The sequence below is a fragment of the Syzygium oleosum genome, unplaced genomic scaffold (genome assembly GCF_021117445.2).
Source record: "Syzygium oleosum isolate NSW1041296 unplaced genomic scaffold, Sole_v2.1 Sole_v2.23, whole genome shotgun sequence".
NCBI lineage: Eukaryota > Viridiplantae > Streptophyta > Magnoliopsida > Myrtales > Myrtaceae > Syzygium > Syzygium oleosum.
Window position 1 is genome coordinate 5,716,906 of NW_026607507.1, and position 18,214 is coordinate 5,735,119.

The 18,214-nt window shown below is 40.0% G+C and overlaps 2 protein-coding genes across 2 annotated transcripts; both read right to left on the bottom strand.

Annotated features, from left to right (window-relative positions):
- Positions 1 to 1,459: 1,459 nt before the first annotated feature.
- LOC130134787 ((+)-alpha-terpineol synthase-like) lies at positions 1,460 to 16,540 on the bottom strand. The gene is made up of 7 exons (XM_056302468.1): positions 16,407 to 16,540; positions 3,313 to 3,325; positions 2,856 to 3,231; positions 2,515 to 2,730; positions 2,070 to 2,208; positions 1,706 to 1,954; positions 1,460 to 1,573 (listed from the first exon to the last, which is right to left on the bottom strand). Exons 3-7 carry the CDS (start codon positions 3,212 to 3,214, stop codon positions 1,460 to 1,462), a joined length of 1,077 nt encoding a protein of 358 aa, XP_056158443.1. The 5' UTR covers positions 3,215 to 3,231; positions 3,313 to 3,325; positions 16,407 to 16,540.
- Positions 16,532 to 17,544, bottom strand: LOC130140965 (alpha-terpineol synthase, chloroplastic-like). Its single transcript, XM_056321483.1, has 2 exons — positions 17,310 to 17,544; positions 16,532 to 16,655 (listed from the first exon to the last, which is right to left on the bottom strand). Exons 1-2 carry the CDS (start codon positions 17,538 to 17,540, stop codon positions 16,545 to 16,547), a joined length of 342 nt encoding a protein of 113 aa, XP_056177458.1. The 5' UTR covers positions 17,541 to 17,544; the 3' UTR covers positions 16,532 to 16,544.
- Positions 17,545 to 18,214: the final 670 nt, after the last annotated feature.

Genomic DNA, 18,214 nt, shown 5'->3' on the forward strand with positions numbered 1-18,214 from the left:
AACTGGAAAATATTTTTCATTGTTTGGTAAGGAAAATTTGATTTGATTTTCTAAATAGACACAAATTATCGGGTGCTAGTGACTTGCACATAGGCAGCTGAAGAACTGGCTATGAGCACTTGGGTTTCGAGTCCGACCTCGATGAACTTCGACTCAGGTGCCAGGACTCGAGCCTAGCCTCGATAAACCCGGGCTCTAAGGTCTTGATCCTGGCCTCATTGGACCCGAGCACAAGAGTTGGGGGCATGGGCTTGGGGACTGTGGTCCTGGTCTCAACCTCAATGGACAAGGGTCCAACCTCGATGGACTTGGTTGCGGGCACTGGGGTCTCAAGCCTAGCTTTGATTGACTTGGGCAGGTGCCGGCATCCAAAACTTAGCCTAGATGGAATTGACCTGGGCCCAAGACTAGGGACTTGGGTCGGGATGTCGTCTCAAGTCCGAGTGCCGGGGTCCCAGGCGTGGGCACTGAGGTCCCGGACCCATACTCAATGGACACGGGAATGGGGCGTCGGGGACCGAAGCCCAGCCTTGATGGACTTGAGCCTGGGTGTGACCTCGATGGACACCGGCCCGGGCGCGGCCTCCATGGATGAGGGCCTAGGTGCTAGGGACCCGGACACTAGCACCGGGGTCATGAATCTGGGTTTGGGCGTTAGGTCTTGGGCCCAGGCGCTGTGGACTTGAGCCTGACCTCAATGGACCCGAGCTCGGGTGTTAGAGATTCGGGCACGAGCATCGTGGTTCAGGTGTATATCAAAGTGTTTTTCGATTATTAACTTAAACCAAAGGACGATATAGAAATATAGCACTATTGTTCATAATTATCAACATTTCAACCTTTTTGATGGTTTAGTGGACGAGCTGCAACTTCAACCGTCATAGTCCAACGAGTACGAAATAGCCTCGCGCTGTTCTGGACATTGCGGCACCGTTTTGACTGAAACTCGATCCCACCGTTTCAAATTGCATTGTTTCGTCGTTGGTCAAAGCTGACCGGTTTTCTTTGTCGCTATATATTCATTTTCTTTCCAATTTTTTCTCCAATATAAAATATTCGACATATTTAGCATAATAATGAAGATAATCACAACAAATATTATTATCAATTACGTATATCAGCCACAACACAAAGCACGGAATAGCACGTGCTTCTCCGGCGAATTTTATGGAGCTCGTACAACGAACATCAATAGACTTCAATTACAACAGTTTCAATGTCTTACAGCTTCTGGAGCCACCCCGAAAGCTAATAATAACACGTAAGATTATAGGCTCTCTCCAACAGCGACACCTTTGTAGTAATGCATCCTAATCAAGGGGCACGGGTTCGAATAAAGCCGTCACAAGATGGTCCTTGGTTTCGTTATCGGGAAGGCCGTGTCCGTGTCCATACTGGTAAGCTCGTGCCAAGTTCAAACAAGCGCCGAGAAAAGGCGCGAACCCAGAAAATGGGTACTTCAGGTCTCGTGCACCAAATGCCACACGTGTTCCCGCGTGGCCTCTTCCGAAGTGCCGGTTTCATTTATGTAGCATTCGAGCACCTTGAAGTTGTCTCCTCGTGCCAATTCATACTGTGCATGGACGACATTGATGTTTTACAAACATAAGTCTCAAGAATAGCACGTCATTCTGAACACATCGATGACGTACTTTCTCTTCATAAGCGATTAATTACAAGAAGGATAAACGAAAAAGTAAGTTACCGATGAGGTACTGAGATCATTGTTGAGTCGAAGGATCTTGGCAGAACAATGCATGACACTTGGGATTTTCGACACGTAATCAAGTCCCTCTTCGGTCAATTTTTCCGTGGTTAGGAAATAGCTGCCCAACAGCATAATGAGCCCTCCGATTGAATCCACCACATTGTCCATGTACTCCTTCAGTGTCGGTTTAATCCCCTTGTTGTACCAATTGACCTCCTTTATGTAGGCCTTGCATTCATCCGCCCACTGTAGGATTAAAATTCGAAAAGTGAGTTTCATTACGAAAGTTAGAAGTAGAAAAGCGAGTTGCCCTCCACGGGCTAGAAATTATTAGGCGAAAGATTTAGCAAATCGAGATTACCACTTTTCGCATGTAAGGAATGGTGTTGATCCCTAGCTCTCTCATCGTCCAATACCCAATTTCGTTGGTTGTATTGTACAAGGCCATGAAACTATCCCTTATTGTTGGAGGAAGCTTATCGATGTCTGTGATGTCCCACCTAAATAAGATATCACCATTTCAACATTTTGTAAATTTTATCATCACTCGATACGTTTTTAGTGATAACAATGAAGGTTAAGTGCTTACTATTACTTTATTTGCCCAAACCAATCAATTAATTAGAGGGAAAAAAAAGCTACTTTAAAAAGTGATATGTTCAAAATACATCGGAGAATTTATATCATATAATTTTCAGGATTTGTTTTATCCCTCGCGTCATTCAAAGACTAATTAATCGCCTACCATTTCTCTTGGCAATAAGAGTTACAAAAGAAAATGATGATGGTAATCATATTACACTAACCTGACAATGAAATCTGTTAAGAGTTCAAGTTCTTCCAGCGTCCCATATACATCATAAACGTCATCAATAAGTGTCACCATACAAAGGAGCTTCGTCGTCATTTCCCTGTAAACTGAATATTGAGGTTCGAAAACCAGTGCGCAGCACCAAAAATAGTGTTCCACTAGCCTGTCTCTAAAGAAGGTCATCTTGTTCGCGCCAAGTTCAACCCACCACCTGAAAAATTTGCCATACAATGACTAAGTCGATCCGAATGCGCTCCTATATGTTTGGTATTTGCATGAATTTGTATCCTCACGTCAAATGCATCTATCAACTATATGTAGAGTGCTTACGCATACCTTGCCATATTGCTAACTTCCTTCTTGTGGACTGATTGCACTAAATTGAAGTCTATTTTAGCCAATCGTAGTAAAGAGGGGATCATATCACCCTGTTTCTCGTACATGTCCATGAACCACCGAGCCTCCAACCTGTTTGGCCTCCAGTGGATCGGCATATCTAATGCATGACTCATGTGGCTCGCTAATATAGCGGGAACTTCGTCGAGGTTTAGATCCTTCAGATGCTTGGAAGTAAAGTTCCTAGCTTCATCAAGTATGGTTTCACCTTCCAATCCATGAAAAGAAGCTTCATAAAGACCAAGAAGCCCCTTCACATCCTTATTGAGCGAGTTGTTGAACGTGCCCATCTTGTTCATAGACCTTTGAAACACATCTATACGTCCAACAAAAGGAACGGTAAGGTAACTTTTGATACATCAACATGATTCACGAAACGGTAATAGGTGGCGACTACCTTGCTGTACGTTGTATCTGATGTAGCTAGCAAGGATCACTTAGAGGGGGTGAATAGGTGATCTTAACTAATTTTTAATAATTTATGCGGAAACAAAATAAATCACATAAGAGTCTGAATAAAATTCAGATTCAAGACAGATTATATAGACGGTGCTCTTGATGTGCAGAATGTAAAGTAAGAGATAAGGGATAGAGAATCTGCACACAAGTTTATAGTGGTTCGGCTTATAGCAAGCCTACGTCCACTCTCCCACGCTTACAGCCTACCGGCTGGATTTCACTATGTAATCAAGAGAAATTACAACTTCTGAGTGTTAACACTCTTGTGTATGATAGGACTCTCTATCTCACACAATCACTCTTACAAAGTGTCCCTCAAGATCTTAATGTTTTGCTCAGAACGACAAGAGAAATGATTGGAGTATGCTCAGACTTTGGACTTGTTGATTCTTGATTCTGTGTACCTTCTGCTGCTCGTTGATCTCCTTAAATACTCATCTACTAGCCGTTGGACAGCTTTCAGAGGATCATCTTCCAATCTTTATTTTGGACAGATTTGTATAATAAGGATTGAGTAGCCGTTGGATGACAGATTCTGAATCCCGCTGATTATGGTCGCCCATACAATCAGAATCTTGGTTTCCATAAGTAGAGCTTTGTCCGTTGTAATGCATTATTGTCATGATGTTTGATTGTCAATCAATTTGATTGAGATTGAGACAATCAGAACATTCCTTCTGTGAAATCCATGCCAGATCACTAGCTGTTGTGTTTCGTTCTGAATTCTACGTCTGAAGAAATTCTGCGTCTGCGTCTGCATCTTAATAACTTCTGCTTCTGCATCTGCATCTGAATAACTTCTGCTTCTGCATCTGCATCTGAATAACTTCTGTGTCTGAATCTCAAAACCTAGATTATGTGGGTCTTCAAAAACATACTTGACAGTTTGTAAAGTCTGAATAATTTCCTTCTGAGTTTCCAGAACATAAATACCTGGAATAAATTAGTTCAGAATAAGTATCAGACTTATAATTATGTGGAAGGTTTTGTCAACTTCAAAATTAATAGGAGTTTTCCTCAACAATCTCCCCCTTTTTTATGGTGACAAAACTTTCCTGCAGATTGAATTATTTTGAAATTGATATGAAATTAAATAAACATATTAAGCTCATGAAGCACAGATTGAAAGAGCAAACTCTGTTGATACTGTGTCTTTTTTTCTTCCTTTGTAAATGGCAAAAGGACATTATAAGTGCCATAACTTGTGTACGGAGATCACTTTGGTGCCATAACTTTTTTTCGGATCACTTTGGTGCCAAGTCGGAGGAAAAACGATCACTTAAGTGTCATAAGTTTTTTTTGGATCACTTTAGTGCTAAAATTTTTGAAAAACGATCACTTAAGTGCTAAAAATTTTTAAAAACGATCATTTAAGTGCTAAAATTTTTGAAAAACGATCACTTAAGTGCCAATCTCCGGCGAGCCACGTCAGCTTCAGAAATTAATAAAAAAAAAATGCCACGTCGGATTTCCGGTGAAAAATTGTGTACGGCACCGGAGTTGGCACTTAAGTGATCGTTTTTCAAAATTTTTAGCACTTAAGTGATCGTTTTTCAAAAATTTTAGCACTAAAGTGATCAAAAAAAAAACTTATGGCACCAAAGTGAGCACCGTACACAAGTTATGGCACTTGTAGTGTTCTTTTGCCCTTTGTAAATAACATGCAAATCTGCACATAATTTCTCCCCCTTTTTGTCATCAGTAAAAAGATAATAATAGAGAGAATAAGTCACTGAGATTAAGTAATCAACTAGTCTAACAATAATTGTGAGATATATTACAGACCAATAAAAAAAATGAATTTGGAGAGAAATGTTGAAAAACAGGCTATTTTTTAGGAGTACGAATCAGTTGAAAATTGTCCAATATTGAGACAGCCTCCTCAATCTTCGAACTGCATTGACCTATGGCCTTATCCATGTTGGATGAGCACATAGTAATGGCTTCCTGTAATGCTGCTTTATCTGCTGCTGCCTAAAGTTGTTGAGCCTTGTTGTTTTCCTCAACAATTTTATGTAGATTCTGCATAATTTGTTCTAGAGCAGCTTGCTTGTCTTTAATCTCGAGCAGAATAGAAAGAATGTTCTGATTTTCGGATGGCTGACCTTGGACATTAGCTTCCTCAGATTGATTGTACCCTGTGGCTGATTCTGGTGGAATCTCTCCCAAAACAAGTGCTTGATCTTCAGAAACATGTTCTTCATGAATTGATTCTGAAACCTTGGAAGCTGGTTCAGGAACATGTTCTGGGCCTCTTGTTTTAAAGTGTTTGGCTTCTGCTTCATCATTTTCATCATGCAGAAGAATTCTACGTTTCTTGCGGTACACTTTTAGTGGGGTAGGAGAATCAGGCTTTGGTTGAACCTGGTTCTTTTCTTTTGCTCTTTGTCTTTCTCCAATTTCTTTCCAACAGATTTAGCACGATGTTGAGCCTCTTTTCCTCTTACTCGTCCCTTACATCTTCAAATTTCTTCATTTTGGAGAGCATTCTTTCTCCAACAAACATAAGAGGTAGCATGGTTTCGCGTAACTCATCAGGAATAGATAGTCTTAAAAACATGAATATTCTAGTGATAAGTGCACCATATGGAAGATGACCCTTATCCTTCTGTAATGCCCTGTACATATGGAATATGATGAGGTGAGGGAGAGAGAAGGATTGACCTTTTAAGATAGCCCAAATGAGCTTGACTTCTGATTTTGAAAGGTTAGTTTTTGAGGTATCTTTGGGCTTCAAACAGTTGATTATGATCTTATGCAAGATCACGGATCGTCTGGATAAGTCATAATAGGAGAGATGGCGCTTGGATCCTTGAGCAAAGTTTGGATTTTCAGAAGCCACCTGTGAAGTTTCTTCAAGATTCACTGCCAACGGAGTAAAATTGGAGTGTGTGGCTCCAATTATCCTTGCCAATTCATGCGCTTTTAAATCAACATTCTTGTCACCAAGAGTAAACTGAATCCAATTTGGTGACAGAATTGAAAGATTGGAATAGAAGTAGGCAGTTAATTCAGCATAAGTATTGGCAAATTGAAGGCAAAATTCATAAATCCCTAACTTCTCAAACAGGTGCTTTACAGAAATGCCAGCCTTCTCCAGGTATTCGAAATCCACAGTCCTATTGTTCATTACTCCTCTAGCAAGTAACAACTTGTAGCACATGTGATGCGCAGTGCTTCTGAACAAACCTCCTGTTCCAGGCAAACCGAATGCTATTCCCACCTTTATCTCAAAAGTCTCAAAAAATCGTGCATCATCATCAGGAACAACAAATTTCGAGGCACTTGTGGACTTAGGGCTTATATGAACAGATTTCTTTTCAGAAGGAGTGGAAGTTTCTCCAACCTTTTCTTTGCCCTTTTTGGAAGACGGTTCTTTTGGGATAGAGCTGGCTGGAACTTTGTCAGTTTTACAACAAAACTCAGAGTAGGTTTCAACGAGATGTTCTTCAGAGAGTAAATTATTATCTTTAAGACAGTCACGCAGAACCGATTCAGAGGCATTGCTTCTCTTTAACAGCTGATAAGCATTCCATACAAGCTTGATGCTTCGAAAACGAAAATTTGTTTTACCGGATGATTTTGGTGGCGACGATCACTGAGGAGGTGTTGCTTCAGAACGGTCTTCATGATGGTCGGATTCTGAGTCTGAAACCTCCAAATATTCCGCCGGTGCTGTAGACTTTGAGTCTTGGTCGAGAATACGTGAAGATCTTCTACGGGCCACCATCTTGAACGGCATTATGATCACTTTTGGAGAGGAAAGTTTCGATCTTTGGAAGAAGAAGAGGCGAGTCTCTGAATATCGGAAGGGTTTTGAGAGTAAAAGATCGTACTGATAGGGTTTTGAAAAGAAGAGGACGGGTTTATAAAGGAAGTGGATAAGTTTTGGAAGGAAAAGTTACTTTTAGAAAATAAAAAGATATCCCAAGCAAGTAGGAAGAAAATATACTCTTTGAAGCTTAACCAAACATGATGATATCATAACAATATATTAAGCACAATTTATCAGATAAATTAGAATACATACCTGATTTGCTTCCAAAAGTAACGATTATAAAAATATCCTGCCAAAAATGCCAAAGATATACCCGCCAAAATTTGAATAAGGAACGTACCTTTCTTTGTGAGTCTGAAAAATGTTCAGACTGAGAATACTTGAGTCTGAAAAATTCCTGTCTATCAAACACTTCAAGAAAATGGATAAGTGATGCATAGTTTGTTTCTTATGAATTCAAATGAAGATTTATCAAGAAGTTTTGTAAATATATCAGCTAATTGATTCTTAGAATCAATGAATTGAATATTCACATCACCATTTTGAACATGATCTCGAATAAAGTGATGCTTGATTTCAATATGCTTAGCTCGAGAATGAAGAATGGGGTTCTTTGTCAAATTGATTGCACTTGTGTTGTCATATTTGATTGCAACACTTGATTCTTCAATAAGAAAGTCTAGTAATTGCTGCTTCATCCACAGAATCTGTGCACAGCAACTTCCCAATGCTACATATTCTGCTTCTGCTGTAGAAAGTGCAACTGTATTTTGCTTCTTTGAGTACCAGGATACCAACATATTCCCAAGCAGTTGACATGTACCTGAAGTACTTTTCCTGTCCACTTTACATCCAGCTAAATCAGCATCAGAATATCCAGTAAGAGTAAAATCTGAATCTTTGGAATACCAAAGGCCTAACATTGGATATGTTCCAATGTATTTGATTATTCTCTTTACTGCAGAAAAATGAGATTCCCTTGGGTCTGATTGAAATCTTGCACACATGCAGACACTAAATAGAATGTCAGGTCTAGATGCAGTTAGATACAATAATGAACCTATCATGCTTCTATATACCTTCTGATCAACCTTTTTACCATTTTCATCTTTGTCCAGTTTGGATGAATGAGACATGGGGATGTCTTTCTTCTTGCAATTCTGTAATCCAAACTTCTTGATAATCTCCTTTGCATACTTCTCTTGGCAAAAGAATGTACCATCTTTGGTTTATTTCACTTGAAGGCCAAGGAAGAATGTTAATTCTCCCATCATACTCATCTCGAATTCATTCTGCATATTCTTTGAGAATTCCTTGCAAAGCAATTCGTTAGAGGATCCAAAGATTATATCATCAACATAAATTTGAACAAGTAGGAAATCCTTACCCTTTCTCTTAACAAATAAAGTTGTGTCAACCTTACCTTTGGTGAAATCATTTTGCAGAAGGAAGTTACTTAACCTTTCGTACCAAGCTCTGGGTGCTTGTTTCAGACCGTAAAGAGCCTTTTTGAGTCTGTAGACATAATCAGTCTTCCTTGGTTCTTCAAAACTAGGTGGTTGTTCCACATATACTTCTTCTTTGATATATCCATTCAGAAAGGCACTTTTCACGTCCATCTGAAACAATTTAAAGTTATGGAAACAAGCATAAGCTAATAGTAGCCGAATGGCTTCTAATCTTGCAACTGGTGCATATGTTTCATCATAATCTATGCCTTCTTCTTGAGAATAGCCTTTTGCAACCAGTCTTGCTTTGTTTCTGGTAACTTTCCTTTTGTCATCCAGTTTGTTTCTGAATACCCATTTTGTTCCAATGACTGGATGATTTTTGGGTCTTGGCACAAGCTCCCAAACTTTATTGATTCTGAACTGCTGAAGTTCCTCCTGCATAGCTTCGATCCAACTTTCATCTGATAATGCTTCACCAACTTCTTTTGGTTCTATTTCTGATATCAAGGCCAAGTTGTTGATGTTCTCCTTGTGTTTGGATCTAGTCTTGATACCATCTTCTATTTCTCCAATGATAAGGTTCTTCGGATGACTGGATTTATGTTTCCAGTTTTTGTCAAATCTTTCTTTGTGAATATCTGCAGACTCTGAACTTTCTGGTTGAGTCTGTATTGTATCTTCTTTACCTTCTTTTCCTTCTGATACTAATTGTTGATGATCTTCTGATAACTCTTGAATGTTGGGAGATAGTTCAGATTCATCTCTGTGAATTTGAATGTTTTCTTCAAACTTTACATTCATGAATTCTTCCATAGTCTGAGACTTTTTGTTGAAGACTCTGTATGCTTTACTTGTAGTAGAATATCCAAGGAAGAATCCTTCATCTGCTTTCTCAGCAAACTTACCAGTGCGGTCATTTGGATTTTTCAGAATAAAGCATTTACAACCAAACACACGAAAATATGAAATGTTGGGCTTTCTACCTTTGTAAAGCTCATAGGGGGTTTTTCTCAAGAATGGGTCTGAGAAAAGCTCTGTTAATGATATAACATGCTGTAAAAACTGCATCGGCCCAGAAATGAAAAGGAATTTTGCTTTCAATCAACAGAGTTCTTGCCATTTCTTGCAAAGAACGATTTTTCCTCTCCACAACACCATTTTGTTCTGGTGTATAAGGAGTACAAAAATTGTGTTGAAAGCCATTTTCCTCACAAAAATCTGAAAAACTTTGATTTTCAAATTCTCCCCCATAATCAGTTTTAATGCTAAAAATGGAATAGCCCTTTTTCATTCTGAACTCTTTTTGCAAATTTTGAAAAATATGAAAATGCTTCATTTTTATGAGCAAGGAAGAACACCCAAGTAAATCTTGTGAAGTCATCAACAATAACTAAATAATATTTCTTACCACTAATACTTTGTGTTCTGGTTGGTCCAAATAGATCTATATGAAGAAGCTGCAAAGCACGATTAGTGGAAACATGATGTATAGACTTGAAAGAGCTCCTTACTTGCTTTCCTAGTGTGCAGGCATTGCAGAACTCTGTTTTCTTGTATTTCAAATTTGGTAGACCTCGAACCAGTTTCTTGTTTGAGATCTTTGAGATTTGTTTCATACTGATATGCCCCAATCTTCTATGCCATAGATCTTCATCCTCTTTGATTGAGATCAAGCAATGAGTGGAGTTTGGATTGACATCTAGAAGATAGATATTACCATGTTTTCTTCCTGTAAATGTTTGAGAAGAATCTTTGCTTGTCCCTGAGCATGTATCTTCTTGAAAGTTGATTCTGAAACCTGTATCACATAGTTGGCTTATGCTTATCAAGTTGTAGTTGAGTCCTTTCACCAAAGAGACATCATTGATTGTAAGTCCTCCAATTTCAACTGTTCCTTTGCCAACGATTTTTCCTTTGGTATTTCCTCCAAAGGAAACTTTTCCACCATTCAGATTGTGTAGATCAACGAATATACTTGGATCTCCTGTCATATGTCTAGAGCATCCACTGTCTAGGTACCACTTCCTTTTTCTCTTTGTGGTAACCTGCAAAAATCACATCTCAAGTTTTCTTTGGTACCCAAATTTGTTTGGGTCCTTGAGCATTAGTATAAGATGTCTTAACAAAATCTCTTCTAACAGGTCTCCAGACCTTAGGACATTCATTCTCAAAATGTTGTGGATCTCCACATTTTGAGCACCTGAGTGCACTTCGGCCAACAGGTTTTGCAAAATTCCTTTTGAAATGGTTTTTATAAGCTTGTCGAGGAGGTCTTTGTTTTAATCTCTCCTTGACCTTTGGAAAATCAATCAAGCTATCACTTTCCTTCACAAATCCGAGACCAGATTTGTTGTAGTAAGGAATTTGGATAGAAAGGATATGCTTCAAGGTTTCTGAACCCTTTGAAAACTTGGAAGTAATTTCTGAAACTTGCTTTTTCAAAATCGCATTTTCTTTGGAAAGAAAATCTCGACTTTCCTTGACTTGATGAAATTCTTTTTGAAGGAAATCGATTTTTCTTTTGTGAAACATCCTGTTGCCTCGTGATGAATTTTCCTTTTTCAAAGAAGAGATGCATTTAAGAGCAGATCTTGAATTCAAAGCATAATTCATCAATGTAATTTGATACTTCAATAGGCATGTCAGAATGTTTTACCTCAATCTCCACTTTGGGATCAGAATCAGAATCTGAGTCTGAGTCTGACTTAGCCATTAGACAGAAATTTGAGATATCTTCATCACTGTCTTCACACTCTGTATCACTCCAGGTTTCTGCTTTTAAGGCCTTCTTTGCTTTCTCAAACTTGGTCTTCTTTTTCAGAAGTGGACAATTTGGCTTGATATGTCCACGTTTCTTATAGTGAAAGCATATAACATCCTTTGATCTCTCTGTTTCATCGAAAGACTTCTTCTTCTCAAAAGGCTTCTTACCTTTGAGGTTTCTTCCTTTGATCTTCATTTTCTTATACTTCTTTATAAAGAGAGCTAGTTCTTCATCGTCAACATCTTCATCTTCAGAATCTGCATCAGAATCAATGTTAGTCTTTAAAGCAATTGACTTATTACCTCTGGATTCATTCTCCTCATTTCGTTTCTCAGTCTCATATGATTGAAGAGTTCCAATTAACTCATTCACTGATAGAGGCTTGATCCTTTGTGTCTCTCGGAGAGATGTTTTGATGTTATCTCACTGATTTGTCAGTCCTCTCAGAAGTTTGTTGACTTTCATTGCATCTGGAACTGGTTGTCCTTGATAAGCAAGACTGTTTACTATATCAGTAAACCAGTCATACAAATCAGCAATTGATTCTCCAGGCTTCATTTTGAAGGATTCATATTGACCAAGCAAAAGATTGATTTGAGTTTCCTTGGCTCGATCTGTTCCTTCATAAGTGACAAGGAGAGTATCCCAGATTTCCTTAGCTGATTCACAAGCAGCAATTTTTTTATATTCAATAGGTGATAAAGCACAATAGAGAGAATAAATTGCTTTGGAATCTAAGGTTTCTCTTTTGGATATCTCAGTTTGAGATAATGGAGGATCTGCTGCTTTGCTTGCATCTGCCTTTTCTTTTGAATCAGAAGATTTTGGATTGACTCCTCTGATGATGACATCCCATTGCATGTGATCGATTGACTTTATGAATGCCTTCATCTTATTCTTCCAGACATTATATTCTTTGCCATCGAAATATGGTGGTCTGTTGTTGCTCTGTCCTTCAATGAGCCCTGGAGCACCATAGCTAGCCATGTAGATCGTTAGCTCAGAAGTAAGACACTTCAATAAATGAGCAACCTGCTCTGATACCAATTGATGTAGCTAGCAAGGATAACCTAGAGGGGGGTGAATAGGTGATCTTAACCAATTTTTAATAATTTATGCGGAAACAAAATAAATCACAGAAGAGTCTGAATAAAATTCAGATTCAAGACAGATTATATAGACGGTACTCTTGATGTGCAGAATGTAAAGTAAGAGATAAGGGATAGAGAATCTGTACACAAGTTTATAGGTGTTCGGCTTATAGCAAGCCTACGTCCACTCTCCCACGCTTACAGCCTACCGGCTGGATTTCACTATGTAATCAAGAGGAATTACAACTTCTGAGTGTTAACACTTGTCACGCCCCGAACCCTACGAGCGCGCGATCATCCCTTTGTGGTCGTAATGTACGCGACAGCTCAGGACTTGTCGCCGACCCAATCGAAACACTAACGAGTAATACATGCGGAAGCAACCTCGAACTCTCTGTACAACATATAAACAACGGGATAGTAGAGAGACAAAGAATACACATCAACAAGACACTTTTATAAACATAACATCGATTATAACACATACATTTGCAAGCCTTCTACGAGGCCACTATCTACGAACCACGCACAATAACATGGATCTGGTGGTTGGTAAGCTTAACTCCTCTACAAAAAGGTGTACTCAAAAGATGGGGTAACTCGACCTATCCTCAATCCCCGTAGTATCCTGGCAGCGTCTCCGGATCAATCACGGTCGCGGGTCTGAAATGGTTTGGTTATACAACCATGAGAACACTTCTCAATAAGCAACTACCTAAGCCTCGCTTAGGCCAAAGCGTACTTTCGAATAATTCTAAACATGCGATTCAAACAATCGACGTGCCATAAACAATCACAGGCGTCCTTACCTCGCCTTGGCGCATACACAAGCCCTGCACGTTAGAATATCGCCATAACATGGCCAATTACCCATCAAGCACGCGCAAAGCAATTCATGGCATGATCAAGCATAACATGGTTAATAATCCAGACGTGCTCATCAATTAACTCAGGCAAAGCATTCCCCAATGCAAATCGCACTCATTAAGTCCAGATTATTAACGACCCCTCGGGCTACCGAACTCCCGCCGGTCTTCTGGCGTAACCAGGCATCGTCCCGCTACTTCGGCGACGGCAACATCCGGAACCCCCGCCCAGACGGCATTCCACAAAGGAGCATCGATCCGGCCTCTACCGCGATCGGCAATGTCTAGAACCCCCGCCTAGTCGGCATCCGAACTCCCGCCGGGCATCGTCTAGAACTCCCGCCTAGACGGAACGTGTCGTGACCATGCACACACCTCAACAATCATTACCAATTCTTATCTTTGTAAATTAGCCCAATGTCAACTAAATCCACCAAAATGTCATGGTAACACCGATCAATTCCCGAGAGAGAGAAAAACCGAGTATGCACAGAATCGGGGCCAAACTGGGCACTAACATAGTCACCGAATTTCCTTTAAAATAAATAGTAAATCAACTCCAAAAATTCTGAAATTTGGATATGTCGCATAAAACATTTTGGTAAACATTTTCCGTGAGAACTCAAAACCCAGTTCCTACTGTAAGCACCTCTTTTTGTCACTTGAAGTCAGACAAAATTCAACCCGTCCGGTCAGGCCGCCTGACCATCAAAATGCATCTCATCCAGTACCCAAATAATTTTGGAAAGCCTTAAAATTTTTATATGTCATAGAAACAAATGTTCTTAACAATTTTTGTGAAGGAAGTTTGTTGAAAAGAGGTCTGGAAAAATTTGTAGAAAATCGGAGAGACCAGATGGTCGGATGAACAGTAAATCCGGCAGACTGAATTCGGTCCAAAAATGGACTTACGAATGGAACTAAATGATCTCCAAAAATTCCAGATTTAATATATGTCAAACTTCAAGATGTTATGAACAACTTTCATGAAGAATACTTCCTCAAATTCGGCCCACACAAGTCACAGTAAACATAGTAAAATCCAGCGACGCAGCAGCAACCTTACCGGAAATTAACCAACAAGCACCACCAAGCAAACCAAGCACAACCAGCCACTAAACCAACTATCCACAGCCCTTAAACCATCCCTACCATGTCCATTAGTCACCCCTTAGCCTAGTCAAAGGTTAGGAAGCCACTTACACTTAGCCTAAGCAAGAAAACCGAGTGAAAGGAGCAGCTCAGTTCACGGCAAAGCAGCAGCAACGACGCCGGAGCAGCAGCAGCCTCAGCGGACAGGCGGCAGCTCACGGCAGAGTCGGGTGGAGATGGGGGCTGAACAGTGGTGCTGGTCGGGCTGGAATGGAGGGCGAGAAGCAGCAGAAACTAGAGGAAGCAGAGTGAAGAAGCAAGTAGCAGCGAAGCAGCAGCAGAAAATGAAGTAGAAGCAGCAGGCGTGGGGGTGGTCAGCAAAGAAACAATGTAGGGGGAAGTTAGCAGCAGCATAGTAGTGACGAAACAACGTGGGGCAGCATGGGCAGCTTGAGGAGTCGGTGGATGCGGCGGTAAGAAGCGAAGCAAGCCGGAAATGGCATGGGCGGAGCGAAGCAACACGGCAGCGAGCGAGGAAGTCCATCATGGCAGCGCTGCATGGGGAGGTCAGCAACGTGGGGGAGTCACTGAAGTATAGGGAGTGATGATGGCTGGTGGAGTTGATGGAAGAAGTCGGCAGCAAGCAGCAAAGGCGTAAGGTAAATGGAAGCAAAGCGAAGCATGGGTGGAGCAGCGTGAGATGAGGAGTCAACAACGTGGAGGAGGGCAGCGGGGAAAGAGGAGGAAGTCAGCGGCGACGTGAGGGAGGAGACAGAGAAGAGAAGAGAGAGAAAGTCAAACGCACTTGAGTGCGATCCGACGACCATCGTTCAAATCCGAAAACGATCCAACGGCCCACGAAAAACCCTAATTATAAATTAGGAAAAAGGCCAAAAGATAATAACTAAACACACTACGAAAGAGGTCTACTAGTCCAAATTCGCACCCGGTCAAAATTTCACTTTTCGCATATCTCGGGCAATATCGAGGCTGGCCACAATAATATCGACACCGTCCAATTAAATTCGTCACAAAACTCCGATAAATTCGATACCAAAGTTCGGGCTCTAAATAACGGCCAAATTCGATCGAGTGCGATTCTAGCGAAATCTCAATTTTAAAAACAATAACCGAGAGTGATCAGTTCCCGGGCGAGATTTTACTATAAGCACACTGACGAATTACACGTTTTATAAATCCCAAAAATGGGCCGAAATTCGGAATGTCACAACACTCTTGTGTATGATAGGACTCTCTATCTCACACAATCACTCTTACAAAGTGTCCCTCAAGATCTTAATGTTTTGCTCAGAACGAAAAGAGAAATGATTGGAGTATGCTCAGACTTTGGACTTGTTGATTCTTGATTCTGTGTACCTTCTGCTGCTCGTTGATCTCCTTAAATACTCCTCTACTAGCCGTTGGACAGCTTTCAGAGGATCATCTTCCAATCTTCACTTTGGACAAATTTGTATAATAAGGATTGAGTAACTGTTGGATGACAGATTCTGAATCCCGCTGATTCTGGTCGCCCATACAATCAGAATCTTGGTTTCCATAAGTAGAGCTTTGTCCGTTGTAATGCATTCTTGTCGTGATGTTTGATTGTCAATCAATTTGATTGAGATTGAGACAATCAGAACATTCCTTCTGTGAAATCCATGCCAGATCACTAGCTGTTGTGTTTTGTTCTGGATTCTGCGTCTGAAGAAATTCTGCATCTGCATCTGAATAACTTCTGCTTCTGCATCTTCATCTGAATAACTTCTGCTTCTGCATCTGCATCTGAATAACTTCTGCGTCTGAATCTCAGAACCTAGATTATATGGGTCTTCAAAAACATACTTGACAGTTTGTAAAGTCTGAATAATTTCCTTCTGAGTTTCCAGAACATAAATACCTGGAATAAATTAGTTCAGAATAAGTATCGGACTTATAATTATGTGGAAGGTTTTGTCAACTTCAAAATTAATAGGAGTTTTCCTCTATAGTATCCATGTTGTCTGAGTAGCCGGAATCGAAGGGAAGCGGCATAGGGATTGTGCGAAAGCTGAGCATCTCCAGCGTTGTTATAGATGGAACTAAGAGCGTTTTTTATCTCCGTCTGGAAATGGTATCCTAGTCCTAGTCATTGAACTGCGTCAATGAACTCGAGCTTGGCCACCTGGTTCGTCTCCCAATCGAATAGACCCCTGACTTCTTCCATCAACCTTTGGACTTGCTCGGTATATTTATCCTCCTAGGCATGTGAAAAATTCAGAAAATTGAGATCTTAATCAAAGTTGATGCACACGTAGAGTTGAATATTGCCTCTCGTATTGAAACAGATTTATTCTCATTTTATTTGCAAACACATTTGAGAAGGAATTGTTGTGCTCGTGCCTATATGCTGAGAATATGCCATTTTGACCAGGTTTATTGATATCTCTTACAGAATATTGTTGGGGTTGGTCGTATATATAATAGAGTGGCAGTGGATGAATGTGTAAATTCTTATTACATAGCTCCAATGTCGTATATAAAGCATATGCAAAAGTACACGAGAAGCATACATCCTTATATCTAATTCAAAATACAGTTTTCTTTTGTTTCTATTTCCTTTTGGGTGTTGTGGACTCTATCTACGATCCACAACTTATGTTGTTTTTGTTCTCAACATGGTCCTTGAACTCGAAACTTGTACCGAGTTTTCCACATCATACTTTCAGCTAGCATTGGCACGCGCATGAGCTTCAATTTGCCAGAACCATAGACCATGAAATTTGATGGGAAATTACCACTAGTTTAAGGACAAAATTGGAAAAAGGAATACAAATTCAGGATCAAATGTGACACGTTTTCCATAGAACCCAGCCAGGCTGGGTATTATGCTGAACCAAAAAGCAATCATTACCGTGTAATCTACGGTGAGTGACTGTAGAAACCCATAGTCCCACACATTAGGTTTCCAATTCCCCGAACGTCTCACAGTCTCTTGATTTTCAATCGTCAAGGCACATGTCGCAGATTTAGCGCCGGCGGAGGAGAAGGAGGAGCAGCGAGGGTGTCTGAAGAATGAGAGAGAGGGTTGGCTATGGCTGATCGAGGAGGGGACGAAGCTTGTGAACAAAGCAGGAAGAGCCATTGCGAAATTTCCTGCAATCTTTTAGTGGGCTAACCACCCTTTATATAGGCGTTGTTGTTGAGCACCGGTCGTGGAAAAAGTTTATAGCCTTCGACATGCGATTATTGATTTGCAGAAACAAGTATCTTGTGCTTTGGAATTACTCAAAAAATCTCTAATGATCCCACGCATGCATTCAAATATCATCGCAATTACAAAACTCTATACATCTTTCGACTAGAATGTTTATCTAAATTGAGACAATAAAACCGGTTGTCTCCTAATAAAAGGAAATTAGCAAAGTAGTAGACAAATTAGAAATAGTTTGAAGGCCAAATATCATGAAAAGACTCGAACTTTTTACTATTTTCTTAATACAAAACAGGAAAAATTTATTTAAAAAATTATAAACCTATTGTATGGCGCTATTTCAGTATTAAAATTGTCAATTTGGCTAATTTTTTTGTCAAAATTTGGCTAATTTTATGTTACGATTTTTTAAGATTTTCTATTTTAGTACTCCTGGCTAATATAGGTTGGAAGTCGCTGACGTGGCTGTCATTGTCCTACATTTGTAATTTTTTTTAGGTTTTCTTATCTTTTTATAATTTTTTTTAATGTTGCGTAGGACATCGTCGAGGCCCTATTGGCCTCTACTGGCCCTTTTAGGAAGATGAACAGTGGAAAAGAAAATA